Genomic DNA, 21,829 nt, shown 5'->3' on the forward strand with positions numbered 1-21,829 from the left:
ACAATTTTGTTTTAGTCTAATCAGGACCTTAAAGAAATCAACCTCGCGCAGGAGTCATGAGGTCCAATCTCTAAAGCCAAATAAATCTGCTGCTGCACTATACTTAATATATAGGGCAGAATTAGGCCATTCAGCCCATCTGGTCTACTCCGCCATTCAATTATGTAATGATATATTTGTCAAAGATGCTTTAGGAAAGATAGAACAGGAGGTAAGAGAGGAGGGGAAATTGCGTTTTTGATTAGGAAAAGCATCATGGCAGTACTGAGAGACACCGGCACGATGGCACAGAGGTTTGCACTGCTGCATCACAGTTCCAGGGATCTGGTTTTGATTCTTGGCTTGGGAGACTATCTGTGTGGAGTTTACATATTCTTCCTGTGTCTGTGTGGGTTTCCTCTGGGTGCTCCGGTTTCCTCCCACACCCAAAGATGTGGAAGTTAGGTGCATTGGCCATACTAAATTGCCCATTAGTGTCCCGGGATGCATGGAGTAGAGAAATTAGCAGGGTAAATATGTAAGGTTGCGGGGATGGGGCCTGGTTGTGATTGTTGTCAGTGCAGATTTGGTGGGCCGAATGGCCTCCTTCTGCACTATAGGGAATCTATTCTATGATTTTATGAGGGGATATTTCTATAGGTCCGCCCACTGAGTCTATTTGGGTAGAACTGAGAGATAAGAAGGCCCCCAAGTAGCAGAAATTTGAGGAGCAAATATGTAAGGAGATTACAGATAGTTCCAATAAAATAAGGCGGTAAGAGATTTTAACTTTCCCAATATTGATTGGGACAGTCATAATATTAGGGGCTTGGATGGAGAGAAATCTGTTCAGTGTATTCAGGAGGAATTTCTCATTCAGTATGTGGATGGTCCGACTAGAGAGGGAGCAAAACTTGATCTCCTCTTGGGAAATAAGGAAGGGCAGGTGACAGAACTGTTAGCGAGGGATCACTTTGGGAAGAAGGAGGCATACGATATGCATAAGCAGCTGGGATCAAATGGATCCCTTGAAGAGTATAGAGGGTTTCGGAATAGAGTTAAGAGAGAAATCAGGCCGGAACTTTCAGAAGTTGACTGGGGGAGTCTGTTGGAAGGCAAAGGAACAGCTGGTAAGTGGGAGGCTTTCAAAAGTGTGTTAACCAGAGTTCAGTATAAGCAAATTCCTTTTAGAGTGAAGAGCAAGGCTGGTAGAAGTAGTGAACCTCAGATGATTCAGATATTGAGGCCCTAGTCAAGAAGAAGAAGGAGGCACATGACATGCAAAGGCAGCTGGGATCAAGTGGATCACTTGAAGAGTATAGAGGGTGTAGGAGTAGTCTTAACAGAGAAATCAGGACTAAAAGTCGACATGAGATTGCTTTGGCAGATAAGGCAAAGAAGAATCCAAAGAGCTTCTACAAATGCATAAAAGGCAAAAGAGTAACTCAGGAGAGAGTAGGACCTAAAAAGGATCAACAGGGAGATCTATATGTAGATCCACAACAGATGGGTGAGATCCTAAATGAATATTTCTCATTAATATTTACTGTTGAGAAAGGCATGGATGTTAGGGAACTTGGGGAAATATTTAGTGATGTCTTGATGCGTGTATACACTACAGAGAAGGAGCTGCTGGAAGTCTTAAAGCATATCAAGGTAGATAAATTCCCGGGACCTGATGAAGTGTATCCCAGGACATTGTGGGAGGCTAAGGAGGAAATTGCGGGCCCCCTAGTGGAGATATTTGAATCATCGACAGTCACAGATGAGGTGCCTAAAGATTGGCGGGTGGCAAATGTTGTGTCTTTCTTTAAGAAGGGCTGCAGGGAAAAGCCTGGGAACTACAGGCCAGTGAGCCTAATGTTTCTAATGCGTAAGTTGTTAGAAAGTATTCTGAGAGACAGGATCTACAGGCATTTAAAAAGGCAAGACTGATTAGAGATAGTCAGCATGGCTTTGAGAGTGGAAAATCATGTCTCACGAATTTGATTGAGTTTCTGAAGGGGTAACCAAGAAGGCAGATGAGGACAATGCAGTTGATGTTGTCTACATGGACTTTAGCAAGGTCTTTGACAAGATACTGTATGGTTGCATAAGGCTAAATCTCACAAGATTCAGGATGAGGTAGCCAAATGGATACAAAATTGGCCTGATTACAGAAGACAGAGGGTGGTTGTCGAGGGTTGTTTTTCAAACTGGAGGCCTGTGACCAATGGTGTGCCTCAAAGGTCAGTGCTGGGTCAGTGCTTGTCATTTATAGGATGCAAGGCTGGGAGGAGAAGTGGCAGATGGACTTCAACACGGATAAACGTGTAGTGGTCCATTTTGGCAGGTCCAGTGGGATGCAGGAGTACAATATCAAGGGTAGGACTCTTAGCAGTGCTGAGAAGCAGAAAGACCTTGGAGTCCAGGTCCATAGGACTTTTAAATCGGCCTCGCAGGTGGAGGATGTGGTCAAGAAGGCGTATGGTGTACTGGCCTTCATTAATCGAGGGACTGAGTTTAGGAGTCGGGAGATAATGCTGCAACTTTATAAGGCCCTTGTCAGACCCCACTTGGAGAACTGTGCGCAGTTCTGGTCGCCTCACTACAAGAAGGATGTGGAAGCTATTGAGAGGGTGCAGAGGAGATTTACAAGGATGTTGCCTGGATTGGGAGCTAGGTCTTTTCTCCCTGGAGAGACAAAGGTTGAGAGGTGACCTGATAGAGGTTTATAAGATGTTGAGAGGTATAGATAGAGTGGATTCTCAGAGGCTATTTCCCAGGGCTGAAATGGTCACTACGAGAGGACACAGGTTTAAGGTGCTGGGGAGCAGGTACAGAGGAGATGTCAGGGGTAAGTTTTTCACTCAGAGGGTGGTGAGTGAATGGAATTGGCTGCCGTTGGTGGTGGTAGAGGCAAACTCGCTGGGGTCTTTTAAGAGACTTCTGGATGAGTACATGGGATTTAATGGGATTGAGAGTTATAGATAGGCCTGATAGGGATATGATCGGCGCAACTTGTGGGCTGAAGGGCCTGTTTGTGCTGTAGTGTTCTATGTTCTATATGTTCTATTTATACTAATGATTTGGATGAGAATTTTGGAGGCATGGTTAGTAAGTTTGCAGATGATACCAAGATTGGTACGATGTGGAGTTGCCAGCGTTGGACTGGGGTAGGTACAGTAAGTAGTCTCACAACACCAAGTTAAAGTCCAATAGTTTTATTTGGTAGCACGAACTTTTGGAGCATTGCCCCAGGACTCACCTGATGAAGGGCAATGCTCTGAAAGCTCATGCTACCAAATAAATCTGTTGGACTTTAACCTGGTGGTGTGAGACTACTTACCAAGATTGGTGGCATTGTGGACAGTGAAGAAGGTTATCTAGGATTGCAACGGGATCTTGATCAATTGGACCACTGGGCTGATGAATGGCAGATGGAACTTAATTTAGATAAATGCAAGGTGATGCATTTTGGTAGATCGAACCAGAGTAGGACTTACTCAGTTAATGATAGGGCATTGGGGAGAGTTATAGAACAAAATGATCTTGGGGTACAGGGTCATAGCTCCTTGAAAGTGGAGTCACAGGTGGACAGGGTGGATTAGAAGGCATTCGGCATGCTTGGTTTCATTGGTCAGAACACTGAAGACAGAAGTTGGGACGTCTTGTTGAAGTTGTCCAAGACATTGGTAAGGCCACATTTGGAATACTGTGTGCAATTTTCATCACGTTATTATAGAAAGGATATTATTAAACTAGAAAGAGCGCAGAAAAGATTTATTAGGGTGCTACTGGGACTTGATGGTTTGATTTATAGGGAGAGGCTGGATAGACTGGCACATTTTCCCTGGAGTATAGCAGTGATCTTATAGCGGTCTATTAGATAATGAGGGGTATAGATCAGCTAGATAGTCAACATCTTTCCCCAATGGTAGGGGAATCTAAAACTAGAGGTTTAAGGTGAGAGGGGAGAGATACAAAAGGGTCCAGAAGGGCAATTTTTTCACATAGCAGGTGGTAAGTGTCTGGAACAAACTGCCAGGGGTAGTAGTAGAGACAGGTACAATTTTGTCTTTCAGAAAACATTTAAACAGTTACACTGGTAAGGTGGGTATAGAGGGATATGGGCCAAATGTGGGCAATTGGGACTATCTCAGTGTTTAAAAAAAAAGGGCAGCATGGACAAGTTGAGCCGAAGGGCCTGATTTCATGCTCTAAACCTCTATGATTCTATGACCCCATTCTCCCCACCTTTTCCTAGCAACTTTCAATCCCTTCACTAATCAAGAACCTATCTATCACAGTCTTAAATACACTCAATGTCTTGGCCTGTGGAGCCTTATGTGACAATGAATTCCACAGATTCCTATCCTTTCCATGCTTTCCTATCCTTTCCACCAGCTCTAGGCCCAGATGGAACGTTTGTGCTGGGGGTGGTCTGCAGAACTCTATAAATGCTAAGAATAAGAACTTATACTCTGATTATTGCTGAAAAGAGAGACAAGTGTTAGAACTCTATCACCTTGTCCATGACAGGATCAGAGCAGGCGAGGATCCAACAACGGAATTCTGCATTGACCTCAAGCAGGAATTTCCGTTCTCACTCAAGCGAGGCCGTAAAATGCCGCCATTCTATCAGAGCTTTTCATCTCGCACTGATCAATAACATTAAGGAAGATAAACCAATTGTAAAGGGAACAACAATTTATACATTAGAGAAAAGTGCTGATTGGTTGGCAAATGGATTCTTATCGGTCAAGGCATTGCCATGAGGAATGAACCAGGGAATGATGGTCTTCCAAGCTTTTCCTTACTTTCAACAGGCATAATGACCAGATGTGTTCCTTTTGTCTAGAAAGGACTGGGCCTTGTGTGTGAATATATGTGGCCTTGACAATCTTAAATTATTGGCTTTCAGTATACGGTAAGTACTTTGCCTGCTGCAAACAGCTGAAAGGAATGTGCAGTTTGATATTTTCCACCAGTCTGTGGGAAAAATGATTGGTGTACTTGGCATCACACAGGCACTTAAATTCATATACCACATTACGCATTTAACAGGAAGTGGTGGCATTGTGACATTGTCATGAGTAATTGAGAGGACCCAGCTAAAGCTCCAGAGACCTGGGTTCGAATTCCACCAAAGCAGATGGTGAAAGTTGAATACAATACAAAAAAGTCTGGAATTAAAAGTCTGATGATGACCATTGTTGATTGTTCTAGAAACCCATCTGGTTCACTAATGTCCTTTAGGGAAGGAATCTGCCATTCTTACCTGGTCTGGCCTACAAGTGATTCCAGACTCACAGCAATGTGAGAAACTCTAAAGATGGTATCGGACCCATCTTTATATGTATATAAATTTTTAAAGGTGTAGGACATGTTGAGAGCTGAATTAAGAAAGCATACAGTATCCTAGGTTTTACTAATAGAGGCATTGAATACAGGAGTTAAGACATCATATTGAACTTGTACAAAACACTAGTTTGGCCAATCACTCTTAAATGCCCTCTGAATGACCTCACAAGTCATTCAGTTCAAGGGCAGTTGGGATAGGCAATACATGTTGGTCCAGGCAGTGACACCCACATCCTAAGATCAAAGTTAAAGTAAGTATTTTAGACTTCACAGCATCATCCTAATAGTGGAGAATATCAGTCGTGTTGCTACTACAAGGTAACATCAGGCAACAACTAGCCACAGCTGTTGTTGAAATGTTTGCCTTGTGTGCTTCTGCACAATATGAATTGACTAAATGGTTAGAGAAATTGTGACATCCAATTCTGGCCCAGTTTTCCACATACACAGAATCACAGAATCTTTACAGTGGAGAAGGAGGCCAGTCAGCCCATTGAATCTGTACTGGTTTGCTGCAAGAGCATTCTGTCTAATCCTACTCCCTTACCTTATCCCTGTAACCTTGCACACTATTTATTTTCAGATAACAATCCAATTGCGTTTTGAATACCTCAATCGAACCTGCCTCCATCAACCTCTCAGGAAGTTCGTTCCAGACTCCAAACACCTGTGTGTAATAGTCTTTCCCCACATTACTTCTGTTCCTTTTTCCCATTATTTTGAATCTGCACCCTATAGTTTGTGATATACTTCTGAGAAGAAACAGTTTCTCACTATTTACCCAATCCATATCCCCCAGGATCTTTCGTACCTCTATCAAGTCTACTCCAAATAAAACAGATCCAACTCTCCAGTCTAGCCTAATAGTTATGATTGTTTATCCTGGAATCATTCTTATGAATCTCCTCTATGTTCTCTCCAATGCTTTGACATTCTTCCTCAAGTATTGTGCCCTGAACTGATACCACAGGTGAGGCCTAACTAGTGTCTTGTACAAATTCAATATGACATCCTAACTCCTGTACTAAATGCCTCTATTAATAAACATATAGGATACTATATGTTTTCTTAATTCAGCTCTCAACATGCCCTACATCTTCAATGATTTCTATACACTTACACAGAGATCCCTTTGTTTCTCCACCTCCTACAGAGTTTGTCTTGGTTATATACTGTCCCTCCACATTCTGCCTGACAAAATGAATCATCTCTGGATTCACCCACCTTTGCAATGACCATACAAGATTTGCATTTTAATAGCAATGCCATGTCCATGTGCCTGTCCAACACTGCTTTCCTATTCACCAATGTATCGCTTAAGGAAGTAATAAATATTTGCACCTTATCACTGCATCATGGCAATCAAAATGCACTGCCATTTTCTGAATCTTAATTCATTGAACTTACAAACTCAGCAACTCATGCAATAGTTTCAATGACACCATGTTTGTTCAAATAGATGGTGTCACCATGGGATCCTTTCTAGGCCCATCTCGCACAAACATCTTGGTTTCCATGAGAAACATATCGTCAATGGAATAACACCTCATCTCCTACTCCATGTTAATGATACATTTGCAATATATGAATGGGCAGCCGCAAGTCAGATCTCCCTTACACACCTTATGTGCTCCATCCAGAGATCTAATTCACCTATGAAACGAAATGGTGAAATCAGCTCCCTTTCCTCAATGTACTATTTGAGAAATATGTAATGGGTTCTCTATTAGTATCTACTGCTGGCCTATCTTTAGTAGCCAATATACAGGCAGGCATTCCTATACTTCCACATGCTATAAGATTGGACTTATTGGCAACCACATAACAAAGGCCCAAGCCATTTGCTCACTTTGAAAACGTGATGCTGAAATGGGGTGCATCAAAGCCATCCTGCAGGATAATGGCCTCCCTGATCAGAACATTGCTTGCTGAATATCATTCAAACTTATGAATGGACCTATTGCCACCCGCGATCTTCAGACCTAAGAAATGTCCGGTCTATTTCAGTTACCCTGGAAGAATAAGATGTCTCAAACGTTTGAACAATAGATGAAGCCATTGCATGCCATAACTATTCAGTAACAACAGAAGTAATAATCTCCACCAACAGGATACTGCCATCAAGTCAAAAAGACATTCTGCCTGTCATACAAATGAGTAATGTGTTATATGCATTTCAGAGCCTGTGTGATGCAAAATATGTAGGCTGCAAGACCCAACGACTGGCGGATTGTATCAAACAACACGCCTCTTTGGCTGATTTTCAACATGCAAAGTACTAATCATAGCCAACCAGCACAAGGTTACAAAAATTATAACAATGTCCAATATTTGATGTGATTCTGTGATTGGACAACACTTGCTAAACAATTCTGATTGTGCTCAGAATTACACTGAAAACTCATTTAAGATTATCAATCGGGTTCACAGTGTGGCTCACTTATACATGCTAGAAGCCACATACATTTGCATGCACGCCCTGTTGTTTGCAGGTGGAAGGAGGAGGTCCATTCATTATGTCTTTTCCAATTAAACAAGAGCTTTGGGGATCATCATTCCCTAGTTCATTCCCCATGGTAATGCCTTGACCAATCAGTTGACCTGTCTGGTTTGAATTTAAAACCAAAGCATGGCAGTTAACAGTTAACTATTCTCTGTTTCATTCCCCATGGAAACTTGCTAATTAATCAGCACTCTCTTATCATGAATATATCTTGGTGGGAAGACTGGCTAAGGCTGCTGGGGGGACTTTAAACTAGAAAGGATGGGGGGAGGGAATTGTGATGGGGAGACTGGGACCGAGGAGGTTAGCTCCCAGGTAGGGAAGGACTGCAGGCGGTATGAGAGGGAGGTTAGACAGGGGGTGGAGAAGGGAAATGCCCAGACTGAGGGGCTGAAGTGTATCTATTTTAACGCCAGGAGTGTAGTGAATAAGGTAGATGAGCTTAGGGCATGGATTGCTGCTTGGGAATGTGATGTGGTGGCCATTACGGAGACTTGGATGTCTCAGGGACAGGACTGGGTACTTCAGGTGCCAGGATTCAGATGCTTCAGGAAGGACAGGGAGGGAGGCAAAAGAGCTGGTGGAGTGGCACTGTTGATCAGGGACAGTGTCATGGCTGCAGAGAAGGAGGATGCCGTGGAGGGACTATCTACAGAGTCTCTGTGGGTGCAAGTTAGGAACTGCAAAGGGTCAAAAACTTTGCTGGGTGTATTCTATAGGCCACCCAATAGTGACAGAGAAGTTGAGGTGCAGATAGGGAAACAGATTCTGGAGAGATGTAGTAATAACAGAGTTGTCGTGATGGGAGACTTCAATTTCCCAAACATCGATTGGAATATCCCAAGGGTAAGGGGTTTGGATGGGGAGGAGTTTGTTAGGTGTGTTCAGGAAGGTTTCCTGACACAGTATGTGGATAAGCCGACGAGAGGAGAGGCTGTACTTGACCTGGTGCTGGCGAATGAACCAGGACAGGTGACGGATCTCTCGGTAGGAGAGCATCTTGGGAATGGTGATCATAATTCTATCTCCTTCATGACTGCATTGGAACGAGATAGGATCAGGCAGGCTAGGAAGGTGTTTGTCTGGAGTAAGGGGAAATACGAAGACGTCAGGAAGTTAATTGGACAAATAAACTGGAAGGAGGCGTTCTTAGGGAAAAGTACCGAAGGAAGGTGGCGGATATCCAAGGAATGTTTGTCTGGAGCTCTGCACGACAACGTTCCGATGAGACAGGGAGGTTTTGGTAGGTCGTGGGAACCGTGGTGCACGAAGGCTGCGGTGAACCTAGTCAGGAGGAAAAGGAAGGTGTACAAAAGGTTCAGGGAGCTAGGAGATGTTAAGGATCTAGAGGAGTATAAGGATTGTAGAAAGGAGCTTAAAAGGGAAATTAGGAGAGCCAGAAGGGGTCATGAGAAGACCTTGGCGGGTAAGATTAAGGAGAATCCCAAAGCCTTCTATAAATATGTGAAAGGTAAAAGGATGAGAAGAGAAGGGATAGGCCCTATAAAAGGTGAAGGGGGAAAAGTCTGTGTGGAACCAGAAGAAATGGCAGAGGTGCTTAATGAGTACTTTGCCTCAGTATTCACAGTGGAAACTGATCTGGGAGATTTTGCTACGGATTTGCAGCAGATGGAAAAGATTGAGTATGTGGATATTAAGGATGAGGATGTGTTAGAACTTTTGAATTCTATCAAGATAGATAAGTCGCCGGGACCAGATGGGATGTACCCCAGGTTACTGTGGGAGGTGAGGGAGGTGATTGCAGAGCCCCTGGCGATGATCTTTGCGTCGTCAATGGAGACGGGAGAGGTTCCAGAAGATTGGAGGATTGCGGATGTGGTTCCTATTTTCAAGAAAGGGAACAGAGATAGCCCGGGAAATTACCGACCGGTGAGTCTGACCTCAGTGGTTGGTAAGCTGATGGAGAGGCTTCTGAGGGACAAGATTTACGAGCATTTGGAGAGGTTTGGCATGATCAGAAATAGTCAGCATGGTTATGTCAAGGGCAGGTCGTGCCTTACGAGCCTAGTTGAGTTCTTCGAAAATGTGACTGAACACATTGATGAAGGAAGAGCAGTGGACGTGGTGTACATGGACTTCAGCAAGGCGTTTGATAAGGTCCCCCATGCAAGACTTCTTGAGAAGGTGAGAGGGCATGGGATCCAAGGGGCTTTGGCCTTGTGGATCCAGAACTGGCTTGCCTGCAGCAGGCAGAGAGTGGTTGTGGATGGGTCTTTTTCTGCATGGAGGTCAGTCACCAGTGGAGTGCCCCAGGGATCTGTTCTAGGACCCTTGCTGTTTGTCATTTTCATAAATGACCTAGATGAGGAAGTGGAGGGATGGGTTAGTAAGTTCACCGATGACACGAAGGTCGGTGGTGTTGTGGATGGTCTGGAAGGATGTCAGAAGTTGCAGCAGGAAATAAATAGGATGCAGGACTGGGCGGAGAAGTGGCAGATGGACTTTAACGCGGATAAATGTGTAGTCGTCCATTTTGGCAGGACCAACGGGATGAACGAGTACACTATCAAGGGCAGGAGTCTTAGTAGTGTTGAAGAGCAGAAGGATCTTGGGGTCCGGGTCCACAGGACTCTTAAATCGGCCTCGCAGGTGGAGGATGTGGTCAAGAAGGCGTATGGTGTACTGGCCTTCATTAATCGAGGGACTGAGTTTAGGAGTCGGGAGGTAATGCTGCAACTTTATAAGACCCTTGTCAGGCCTCACTTGGAGTACTGTGCGCCGTTCTGGTCACCTCACTATAGGGAGGATGTAGAAGCTATTGAAAGGGTACAGAGGAGATTTACAAGGACGTTGCCTGGATTGGGAGGCATGCCTTATGAAGATAGGTTGAGGGAGCTGGGACTCTTCTCCCTGGAGAGACGAAGGTTGAGAGGCGACCTGATAGAGGTTTATAAAATGTTGAGAGGAATAGATAGGGTGGATTCTCAGAGGCTATTTCCCCGGGTTGAAATGGTCGCTATGAGAGGACACAGATTTAAGGTGCGGGGAGGCAAGTACAGAAGTGATGTTAGGGGTAAGTTTTTCACTCAGAGGGTGGTGAGTGAATGGAATCGGCTGCCGTCAGTGGTGGTGGAGGCGAACTCGCTGGGGTCTTTTAAAAGACTTCTGGATGAGTATATGGGATTTAGTGGGAGTGGGGGTTATAGATAGGTCTATGGATTGGTAGGTGTTGATGTGATCGGCGCAACTCGTGGTCCGAAGGGCCTGTTTGTGCTGTAGTGTTCTATGTTCTATGTTCTAATATATATTGTTATTCCCTTCACTGTTGGTTCATCTTGGGTGCAAGATGAAAGTCTTTGACCATGTGTCTTTTTTTTCAGTGATTCTCCATTGCTGTAATACCAAACAACTGTACACTTATAGTATTCGTGCATGTGACTGGAGCAGGGAGAAGTCTGAAAATACCATAATTACATTCCTGTCTCTGAGATAAAAAGATAAGACCATAAGAAATAGTAACAGAAGTGGGCCTTTCAGCCCTCTGAATCTGCTCTGCCATTTAATATGATCTAATACTCACCAAATTCACTTTCCTGTTTTCTCTCAGTAACCTTTAATTCCCCTACTGATTAAAAACCTATCAATCTCAGTCTTGAAGATGTTCAAAGAATCAGTCTCCACAGCATTCTGGGGTAAAGAATTCCAAAAATTTATTCTTTGGGACAAGAAATTCTTCTTCAAATCCCTTATTCTTTGACTCTGACTTTTGGTCCTACACTCTCCCATGAGTGGAAACATCCTCCCAACATTTACCCTGTGTAACCCCATCAGAATTTATATGTTTCAATCATATCACCTCTCATTCATCTGAACTCCAAAGAGTACAGACCCAACCTATTCAATCTTTCCTCATATGGCAGTCCTTCCATAATGTGGAGATGCCGGTGTTGGACTGGGGTAAGCACAGTAAGAGTATTTTTTTTTATTCATTCATGGGACATGGGCATCGCTGGCTGGCCAGCATTTATTGCCCATCCCTAGTTGCCTGAGGAATATCCCTTCTTCAGGTGAGTGATACTCCCAAAGCTTGTGCTACAAATAAACCTGTTGGACTTTAACCTGATGTTGTGACGCTTCTTACATTCTTTCCATACCCAGGAATATCCTAGTAAATGTCCTCTGTACTGTCTCTAATGACAATATGTCTTTCCATAAATAAGGGGACAAAACTAAGAACATAAGAAATAGGAGCAGGAGTAGGCCATCTAGCCCTTCGAGCCTGCCCCGCCATTCAACAAGATCATGGCTGATCTGAAGTGGATCAGTTCCACTATCCCGCTTTCTCCCCATAACCCTTAATTCCCCTGTCTATCAGAAACCTATCTACCCGTGACTTATATATATTCAGTGAGGTAGCCTCCACCACTTCAATGGACAGAGAATTCCAGAGACTCACCAATCTTTGAGTGAAGAAGTTCCTCCTCAACTCCGATCTAAACTGCCCCCTCCTTATTTTGAGGCTGTGCCCTCTGGTTCTGCTATCCTTTCTAAGCGGGAAGAATCTCTCTACCTCTACTCTATCTATCCCCTTCATTATCTTATATGTCTCTATAAGATCCCCCCTCAGTGTTCTAAACTCCAACGAGTACAGACCCAGTCTAACTGTACACAGTATTCTAACTGTGGCCTCACTAGTATCTTTTACAGATGCAGCAACATCTATGTTACCCTTTAAACTAAAAGCCAGCATTCCATTTGCCTTCCCTATTACCTACTGCACCTGTATGGTAGCTTTTGGAGTTTAATGAACAAGAACACCAAAGTCCTTTTGTGCTCCAGATTTCTGCAGTCTCTCTCCATTTAAATAATAATCCAGCTTCTCATTCTTTCTTCCAAAATGAACAATCTTCCATTTCCCACATTGAATTGGTTAGGCTTTATTTGGAATATTGTGTGCAATTATGGTCGCCATACTACCAGAAGGATGTATATGCTTTGGAGAGGGTTCAGAAGAAGTTTACCACAATGTTGCCTAGTCTGGAGGGTATTAGCTATGAGGAGAGGTCGGACAAACTCAGTTTGTTCTCACTAGGACGACAGAGATTGAAGGGTGACCTGATAGGGGTTTACAAGATTATACGGCATGGACAGAGTGGATAGTCAGATGCTCTTTCCTAGGACAGAAAAGTACTAGGGGACATAGGTTTAAGGTGCGTGGGGAAAATAGAGGAGATGTGCAAAGCAAGTTTTTTACACAGAAGGTGGCGAATGTCTGGAACTCGCTGCCAAGGAGATGGTGGGAGCAGGTATGATAGCGGCATTTAAAGGCACCTGGATAAATACATGAATAAGATGGGAATGGAAGGATATGGACTCCATAAGTTAGAACGTAGAAAACTACAGCATAAACAGGCCCTTCGGCCCACAAGTTGCACTGATCATATCCCTACGTACTAGGCCTATTTATAACCCTCAATCCCATTAAATCCCATGTACTCATCCAGAAGTCTCTTAAAAGACCCCAACGAGTTCGCCTCCACCACCACCGACGGCAGCCGATTCCACTCACCCACCACCCTCTGAGTGAAAACCTTATCCCTGACATCTCCTCTGTACCTACTACACAGCACCTTAAACCTGTGTCCTCTCGTATCGACCATTTCAGCCCTGGGAAATAGCCTCTGAGAATCCACTCTATCTATACCTCTCAACATCTTATAAACCTCTATCAGGTCGCTGCTCATCCTTCGTCTCTCCAGGGAGAAAAGACCTAGCTCCCTCAACCTATCCTCATAAGGCATGCCTCCCAATCCAGGCAACATCCTTGTAAATCTCCTCTGCAACCTCTCAATAGCTTCCACATCTTTCTTGTAATGAGGTGACCAGAATTGCACACAGTACTCTAAGTGGGGTCTGACAAGGGCCTTATAAAGTTGCAGCATTACCTCCCAACTCCTAAACTCAATCCCTCGATTAATGAAGGCTAGTACACCATACACCTTCTTGAGCATATCCTCCACCTGCAAGGCTGATTTAAGAGTCCTAGCTGGTTTTAGGTTGGGCAGGCATCATGAAAAGCGCAGACTTGGAAGGCCGAAGGTCCTGTTCTTGTGCTGTACTGTTCCTTGCTCTTTGTTCCGAATTCCATTTGGCAATTTATTGCCCACTCGCTTAAACTGTCAATATAGAGTCATAGAGGTTTTCAGCACGGAAACAGGCCCTTTTGGCCCAACTTGTCCGTGCCACTGTTTTATTTAACCAATAATCTATTACCAATTGCCCGTGTTTTGCCCATATCACTCTATATCCATCTTACCCATGTAACTGTCTAAATGCTTTTTAAAAGACAAAATTGTATCCGCCTCTACTAATACCTCTGGCAGCTTGTTCAAGACACCATCCTCTGTGTGAAAAAATTGCCCCTCTGGACCCTTTTGTATCTCTCCCCTCTTACCTTAAACATATGTTGTAGAATCCCCTATCTTTGGGAAAAGATTTTGACTATCTAGCTGATCTATGTCCCTCATTACTTTATAGACCTTTATAAAACCACCCCTAAGCCTCCTTTGCTCCAGAGGAAAAAGGTCCCAGTCTATCCAGCCTCTCTTTATAACTCAAACCATCAAGTCCCAGTAGCATCCGAGTAAATCTTTTCTGCGCTTTTTCTAGTTTAATAATATCTTTTCTATAATAGGGTGACCAGAACTGTGCACAGTATTCCAAGTGTGGCCTTACCAATGTCTTGTATAAATGTCAGTCTGTAAACTATGTATATCCTCCTTATAACCTGCCTTCCCTCTGTAAATCTGACCACAGTACACCTCTCTCTAAATTCTCTAATTTCTCTAAATTAAGAATATATTGACAGGAATTTCCCCCAAAAATGACTAAGGCTGCGATCTTACAACCTCATCCAACCCGACTCTTGGCGAGGCAAGGTGGTAAAATCAGGCAGGAGATGGAAAATCAAGGCGGGGTACAATCTGCAGTCGGAAGGGAGGGAGGGAACTCTATGTGGAGGGGGCAATCACTGATCGGGGAAAAAGGGAGGAAACTCTGCTGGGTGGGGTAGCGGGTTAATGTTCATGGAGGAAGGTTCCCAATGTCTGTGGGAATAGAGGGTCCCAATGTCCATGGTGGGGGAGGTGCAGGGTGGAGTTCGCAGGCGATCATCCAGTACACTGGGAGATCAGGGTGCTCAATGGTATCCATTGAGCTTGGTACTGATTCCTGTGGCACTCTACTGGTCACTCAACTCCAGCCTGAAGGAGGTCCCCTTGTCACTTCTCATTGCCTCTCATTAGTTAGCTAATCCTCTATCCATGACAGAGTATTACCTCCAACACACAGTGAGCTCCCATCTTGTGTAGCAATCTGTTATGTGGTACCTTATCAAATGTCTTTTGAAAATCCAAATATACAACATTAACTGGTTCTCTTCTATTTACTCTGGCTGATATCTCCTCAAAGAAGTCTAGTAAATTTGTAAGATATAATTTCTCCTTCATGTAAGTGAAATGTTTGTTATAAATGAGGAAGATATTAAATTGAGAATGGCTGCTTGGTTGTGTTGTGCTACTCTTAGAACATAAGAATGTTAGGAAAAGGGAAAGATTACTGTACCCAAATAATTCCAGCAATCTTCCCACCTGCTATCTCTCCATATTCCTCAATATTTCCTCTTAACAGAAATGCATCCAATTATTCTTTGCACTTAACTTTAATTTTCCTTTTTATTCGGAGTGCGATGTTGGAATTACATGCTTTCTGTATTATTTCACTGAGGGATACAGCCAATCTTCCAAAAAGCATCAATCAAGACATGACAAAATCTATTACAGGCAGCACTTTGGCTGCTTCAGTTCTGAACATGCATGCTAAGGAGGATCAGCCCCCATTTCCTACCTTCTCATTAAGATAGTAGACATAAACCACACCCTCCTCTCCTTGCACATGAAAGAATGGAGCACCGACAAGAAGATAATCTGCTACATTGTCTTTATTTATGTCCATAGAGCACAGCTCCGAGCCAAAGTACGATCCCAGCTGAAACAGATAAACTTTATTATGAATTTTATCATCTTTTTACTATTTTATCCGACAATGTATTAAGTAATTGGTGTGGAAATTTTAATCATGAAACTAACCTTTAATTTTGTACCAAACAATATTTTGTCAACATTTAAACTTTAGTTCCAATAATGAACTAACCTGTTTCCCTGCAAGATGCTGCTTTATTTTGACAGGACTTCCTTCTTGAAATATCAGTACATGTCCAGTCTGGCTATGCCGAGGGGCTCCAGAAATGAATAGGTGTTGCCCTCTCCTTCCCTTTACTGCAGCCACGCTGTACCCTGCAGTGTAAAAACAGACATCACAGAACTGCATAATTACTGGATCACAGGAAAAAGATAAAAACATTCAAACTCTAAATGGAATTTAGAAAGACAAAACTACTTCCAAAACTGCAGATAAACTCTGACACATTTATTATTTAGAGAAGAAACCTAACACAAGAGTTTTCAACGTCATTTGAAAAGAAAGTTTGGACCCTGATGTTTTAATTTCCAATGGCTGGGGTTTTCTGGCCCCTCCCGCAGCGTGGTTCTTGCCAGTGGGACGTGGCTCACCATTGGTCAGTGACGGGATCCTGGGATCCCACTATCAATGCTATTTCCTATTAAATCCTCACACCCGCTCCCCCTCCACGCTGCCCTTTGCTGCTAGGAAACCCGCGGTGGGGGTTCACCACAGTGGGACCAGAAGATTCTAGCAGCATGAACAGCCAGAAGATGTTGCCCAATGTCTACTGAACATTTTATGAAGGAAAATCTTATATGCTAACAATTTCTTCATTATTTTTAAATGACAATCTAACATAAATGCCAATCTGACATAAGTGCCAATCTATCAGTCATGGCTAGGTGGATATTATTCACATTTCTGAGCTAAAAGGTTGAAGTTGTAAATGTCCTTCAGCAGCGACTTGAGCACAATCGTCTAGGCTGACTCTCCCAGTGCAGTTTTGAAGGAGCACTGCTCCAACAAGTTGGAATTTTCCATTTTCAAAACTAAGTGCAGTGGCGGGTGGCTCCGGTGACGCAATTCCCAGTGGCCAGAATGGTGGGATACCATACCAGATGGACTCATTAATGATTCAAGGCTCATTGGTGAAGGTGCAGATAGAGGCAGCAGAACATCGGGCAGAACTTTAATAGTCTCAGTAGACTAGAGCACACAATGGAACAGGCCATCCACGTTCTGTCTAATGTTGAGGCTTCATCATGCGAGTGCCTCAAGGCCACCATGGGAAGGTTGGCAACCACCCTGGAGACCTCAGTCCAACAGGTCCTGCCATGATTTGCATTCAGCCATGCACTCCATTGACACACACTCTGGTAGGCACCATCAGAATGTTGGCCACATGGGGATGAGGCAACTTGAGTTCCCTCAAGTACCCCATCAACTCAGAAACCAGGCTAGGGCCCCCCTGGCTCCCACAGGGAGACAAGAGATGAAATTGCTAGGCCTCTAACAGAAATCTTTATCTCTTCACTGGACATAGCTGAGGTCTCAGAGGATTGGAGGATAGCAAATGTGGTCCCGTTATTTAAGAAGGGTAGCAAGGATAACTCGGGTAATTACAGGCCGGTGAGCTTGACTCCGTGGTAGGGAAATTGTTGGAAAAGATTCTTAGAGATAGGATATATGCACATTTAGAACTGAATAATCTCATTAGCGATAGACAACATGGTTTTGTACAAGGGAGGTCATGCCTCACAAATTTGATTGAGTTTTTTGAGGAGGTGACAAAAACGATGACGAGGGAAGGGCCGTGGATGTTGTCTATATGGATTTTAGTAAAGTGTTTGACAAGGTCCCTCATGGCAGGTTGGTGCAAAAGGTTAAATCTCACAGGATAAAAGGTGAGCTAGCTAGATGAGTGGAGAACTGGCTTGGCCATAGAAGACAGAGGGTAGCAGTGGAGGGGTCTTTTTCTGGTTGGAGGTCTGTGACTAGTGGTGCTCTACAGGGCTCTGTACTGGGATCTCTGCTGTTTGTGATATATATAAATGATTTGGAAGAAGATGTAGCTGGTGTGATCAGTAAGTTTGCGGACGACACTAAGATTGTTGGAGTTGCGGATAGTGATGAACATTGTCACAGAATACAGCAGGATATAGACAGACTGGTAAATTGGGCGGAGAAATAGCAGATGGAATTTAATCCAGATAAATGCAAAGTGATGCATTTCGGTAGATCTAATGTAGGGGGGAGCTATACAATAAATGGCAGAACCATCAGGAGTATAGACACACAGAGGGACCTGGGTGTGCAGGTCCACAGATGCTTAAAGGTGGTAGCACAGGTGGAGAGGGTGGTGAAGAAGGCATATGGCATGCTTGCCTTTATTGGATGGGGCATAGAGTGTAAAAGTTGGCATATGATGTTGCAGCTGTACAGAACGGTGGTTAGGCCACATTTGGAATACTGTGTATAGTTCTGGTCGCCACACTACCAGAAGGACGTGGAGGCTTTGGAGAGAGTACAGAAAAGGTTTACCAGGATGTTGCTTGGTATGGAGGGTCTTAGCTATGAGGAGAGATTGGGTAAACTGGGGTTGTTCTCCCTGGAAAGAAGGAGAATGAGGGGTGACCTAATAGAGGTGTATAAAATTGTGAAGGGCATGGATAGGGTGAATAGTGGGAAGCTTTTTCCCATGAAAAGCTTCCCAGTATTCACCCTATCCATGCCCTTCGTAATTTTATACACGTCTACTACGCCACGAAGGAAGTGATGAACATAAGGGGTCGCAAGTTCAAGGTGAGGGGGGCAAGGTCCAATACAGATGTCAGGGGAACATATTTTACACAGAGGGCGGTAGGGGGCTGGAATGCACTGCCAAGCGAGGTGTTGAGGCGGACACGCTGGGATTGTTTAAGACTTATCTAGATAGCCACATGAACAGATTGAGAATAGAGGGATACAAACGAATGGTCTAGTTGGGCTCATGAGTGGCACAGGCTTGGAGGGCCGAAGGGCATGTTCCTGTGCTGTATTGTTCTTTGTTTTTTGATATGCATCAGCTAGACACACTGGGAGCCTCCACTCAGGACACTCCAAGCATGTACAGCTGCTCAAAGTCCCCAGTGCCTAGGCACACACCAACTCCAGCACCACAAGCCATTGAGACCTCTGCTTCCCCTGAGCGTGAGACCCTTACGAGGCTGGGGCCCTCTAAGGCTCGGGTCACCTGAGTACAACTGCCAAGGTCATCAAAGGCATCAGGCTGTAGCAAACATCAGGTTGCTACAAAACCCTTGCTCCGGATGTCGGGCTGCATCGCAGTCATGGCAGAGACCTTACATGTACAATCCCTTAGACCGCCTTGTTTGTCTGTGCTTCATACAGCCTTGTTAGAACCCAGATTCCCTCTGGCTTCCATTGTTCATCCATGTCATCCTCCTCTTTGCCCCTCTGCTAGAGTGAATGTTGGACCCTTAGAGGATGAGAGGGGGGATTTAGTGGTGGGAGATGAGGAAATGGCTGAGGCCTTAAGTAAGTTTTTTGCCTCGGTCTTCATGGAGGAGGATGCGAATAGTTTGCCGGATATTAAAGATAGAAGGATGGTAGGAGTTGAGGGCCTGAATGAAGTTACTGTCACGAGAGAGGTAGTGCTTGATCGACTAGCGGGACTGATGGTGGACGAGTCCCCAGGAGCGGGACTGATGGTGGACGAGTCCCCAGGACCAGATGGAATGCATCCCAGGGTTCTGAAGGAAATGGCAGAGGTGATAGTAGACGCCTTAGTGATTATTTACCAAACTTCGCTGGATTCCGGGGAAGTGCCGGAAGATTGGAAAACAGCTAATGTTACGCCGCTGTTTAAAAAGGGTAGCAGGCAAAAGGCAGGGAATTATAGGCCGGTTAGTTTAATGCCTGTAGTTGGAAAAATGCTAGAATCCGTCATCAAAGAAGAAATAGCGAGGCACCTAGAGAAGAATTGTTTGATAGAGCAGGCGCAGCACGGATTCGTTAAGGGGAAGTCGTGTTTGACAAATTTATTGGAATTCTATGAGGATGTGACTAGTGTGGTAGACAGAGGGGAACCGGTGGATGTGGTGTTTCTCGATTTTCAGAAGACGTTTGATAAGGTACTGCACAAAAGGTTGCTTCAGAAGGTTAGGGGGCATGGAGTTGGGGGTAAGGTGTTAGCGTGGATAGAGGATTGGTTGTCTAATAGGAGGCAGAGAGTTGGTATCAATGGGTGCAATTCTGATTGGCGGTTGGTAACTAGTGGAGTGCCGCAGGGATCGGTGCTGGGGCCTCAGCTATTTACCATTTACATAGATGATCTGGAGGAGGGGGCTGAGTGTAGGGTGTCGAAATTTGCTGATGACACAAAGATGAGTGGAAAAGCAAATTGTGCGATGGGTGTGGGAAGTCTGCAGAGGGATCTAGATAGGCTGAGAGAGTGGGCGAGGACCTGGCAGATGGAGTACAATGTTAGCAAGTGTGAGGGTATCCACTTTGGCAGGAATAATAGTAGGAGGGATTACTATTTAAAGGGTGAAAAGCTGCAGCATGCTACGGTGCAGAGGGACCTGGGGGTCCTTGTGCATGAGTCGCAAAAACCCAGTCTGCAGGTGTAGCAGGTGATCAAGAAGGCGAATGGGATGCTGGCCTTTATAGCGAGGGGGATAGAATATAAAAGCAGGGAACAAAGAACAAAATCAGCCCGGGAAACAGGCCCTTCGGCCCAACGAGCCCGCGCCGCCATCTCAACACCACCAGTCCACCTCTCTCGCACGACCCCTGTCTAATGTTTTATGGCCATCCAGGTTGAGGGAAACTGATTTAGGGACAATTTATTCCTGCCAATCAGCCTAACCGCACATCTTTGGGGTGTGAGAGGAAACCGGAGCACCCGGAGAACACCCACGCAAGCACGGGGAGAATGCGCAAACTCCCACAGACACCGGCCCAAATCCATGTGTCTGCACAGCAATCAGCGATAGTCACTGAGCTGTCATCTTGCCCAGTATCTTGTCCAGTTTAGGCACACACTAATGACATGAAGCACTAGGCCAATCTCGAACAACCAAGAGCAGCCCCAGTACGACCCATCGTGTGTATGCCCCTCATTGGACTCGAGGTGGACCGACTTAAAAGCTGTGAATGAAAAGAGAAAAAACATTATTATTATACTATACCCATTTACATTACCAGGGACGCCCCAATGCTAACGACCCTTATTTAAAAGGATCTCCTATATCCACCCATCTCCAACTCAGTCATGTGCCTGTCTAAGTTACTCGTAAAGGACTCTAGCGTGTTTGCCTCCACCACCTTACTTGGCAGAGCATTTTGGCTGATAGGATGAAGGAGAATCCTAAGGCGTTCTATAGATATGTTAAGAACAGAAGGTTGGTTAGGGCAAGATTGGGGCCAGTTAGAGACAGCAGTGGGAATGTGTGTGTGGAGCCGGAAGAGAATGGAGAGGCATTGAACCAATATTCCTCTTCGGTGTTCACGCAGGAGGACATAAATGTAGCTGTGGAGAACACTGGGTTACAGGGTTGTAAACTGGACAGTATTGCAGTTGATAAGGAGGATGTGTTAGATATTCTTGAGGGTTTGAAAATAGATAAGTCCCCTGGGCCGGACGGAATTTACCCTAGGATTCTCTGGGAGGCAAGAGAGGTGATTGCAGAGCCTCTGGCTCTGATCTTCAGGTCGTCGTTGGTCACAGGTATAGTGCCGGAGGATTGGGAGATGGCGAATGTTGTCCCATTGTTTAAGAAGGGGAACAGAGACTTCCCCGGGAATTATAGACCGGTGAGTCTTACTTCTGTTGTGGGTAAGGTTTTAGAAAAAATTATTAGGGATAGGATTTATAGTTACTTGGAGAGTAATGAATTGATTGGAGATAGTCAACATGGTTTTGTGGAGGGTAGGTTGTGCCTTACTAACCTTATTGAGTTTTTTGAGAAAGTGACCAAAGAGGTGGATGGGGGTAAGGCAGTTGACGTGGTATATATG

At 44.5% G+C, this 21,829-nt stretch overlaps 1 protein-coding gene across 1 annotated transcript in view; it reads right to left on the minus strand.

The window, feature by feature from the left end:
* The window catches only part of LOC145357476 (integrin alpha-E-like), a 453,795-nt gene that overhangs the window by 151,391 nt on the left and 280,575 nt on the right, over positions 1–21,829 (minus strand). The window contains exons 19-20 of the mRNA XM_080210848.1: positions 15,998–16,140; positions 15,692–15,832 (exon numbers count right to left, since the gene is read on the minus strand). Of these exons, the coding sequence (XP_080066974.1) occupies positions 15,692–15,832; positions 15,998–16,140 (284 nt within the window). The remainder of the gene's footprint in view (positions 1–15,691; positions 15,833–15,997; positions 16,141–21,829) is intronic.

The sequence above is a fragment of the Carcharhinus amblyrhynchos genome, chromosome 23 (genome assembly GCF_965287045.1).
Source record: "Carcharhinus amblyrhynchos chromosome 23, sCarAmb.v2.hapA, whole genome shotgun sequence".
Taxonomy (NCBI): Eukaryota; Metazoa; Chordata; class Chondrichthyes; order Carcharhiniformes; family Carcharhinidae; genus Carcharhinus; species Carcharhinus amblyrhynchos.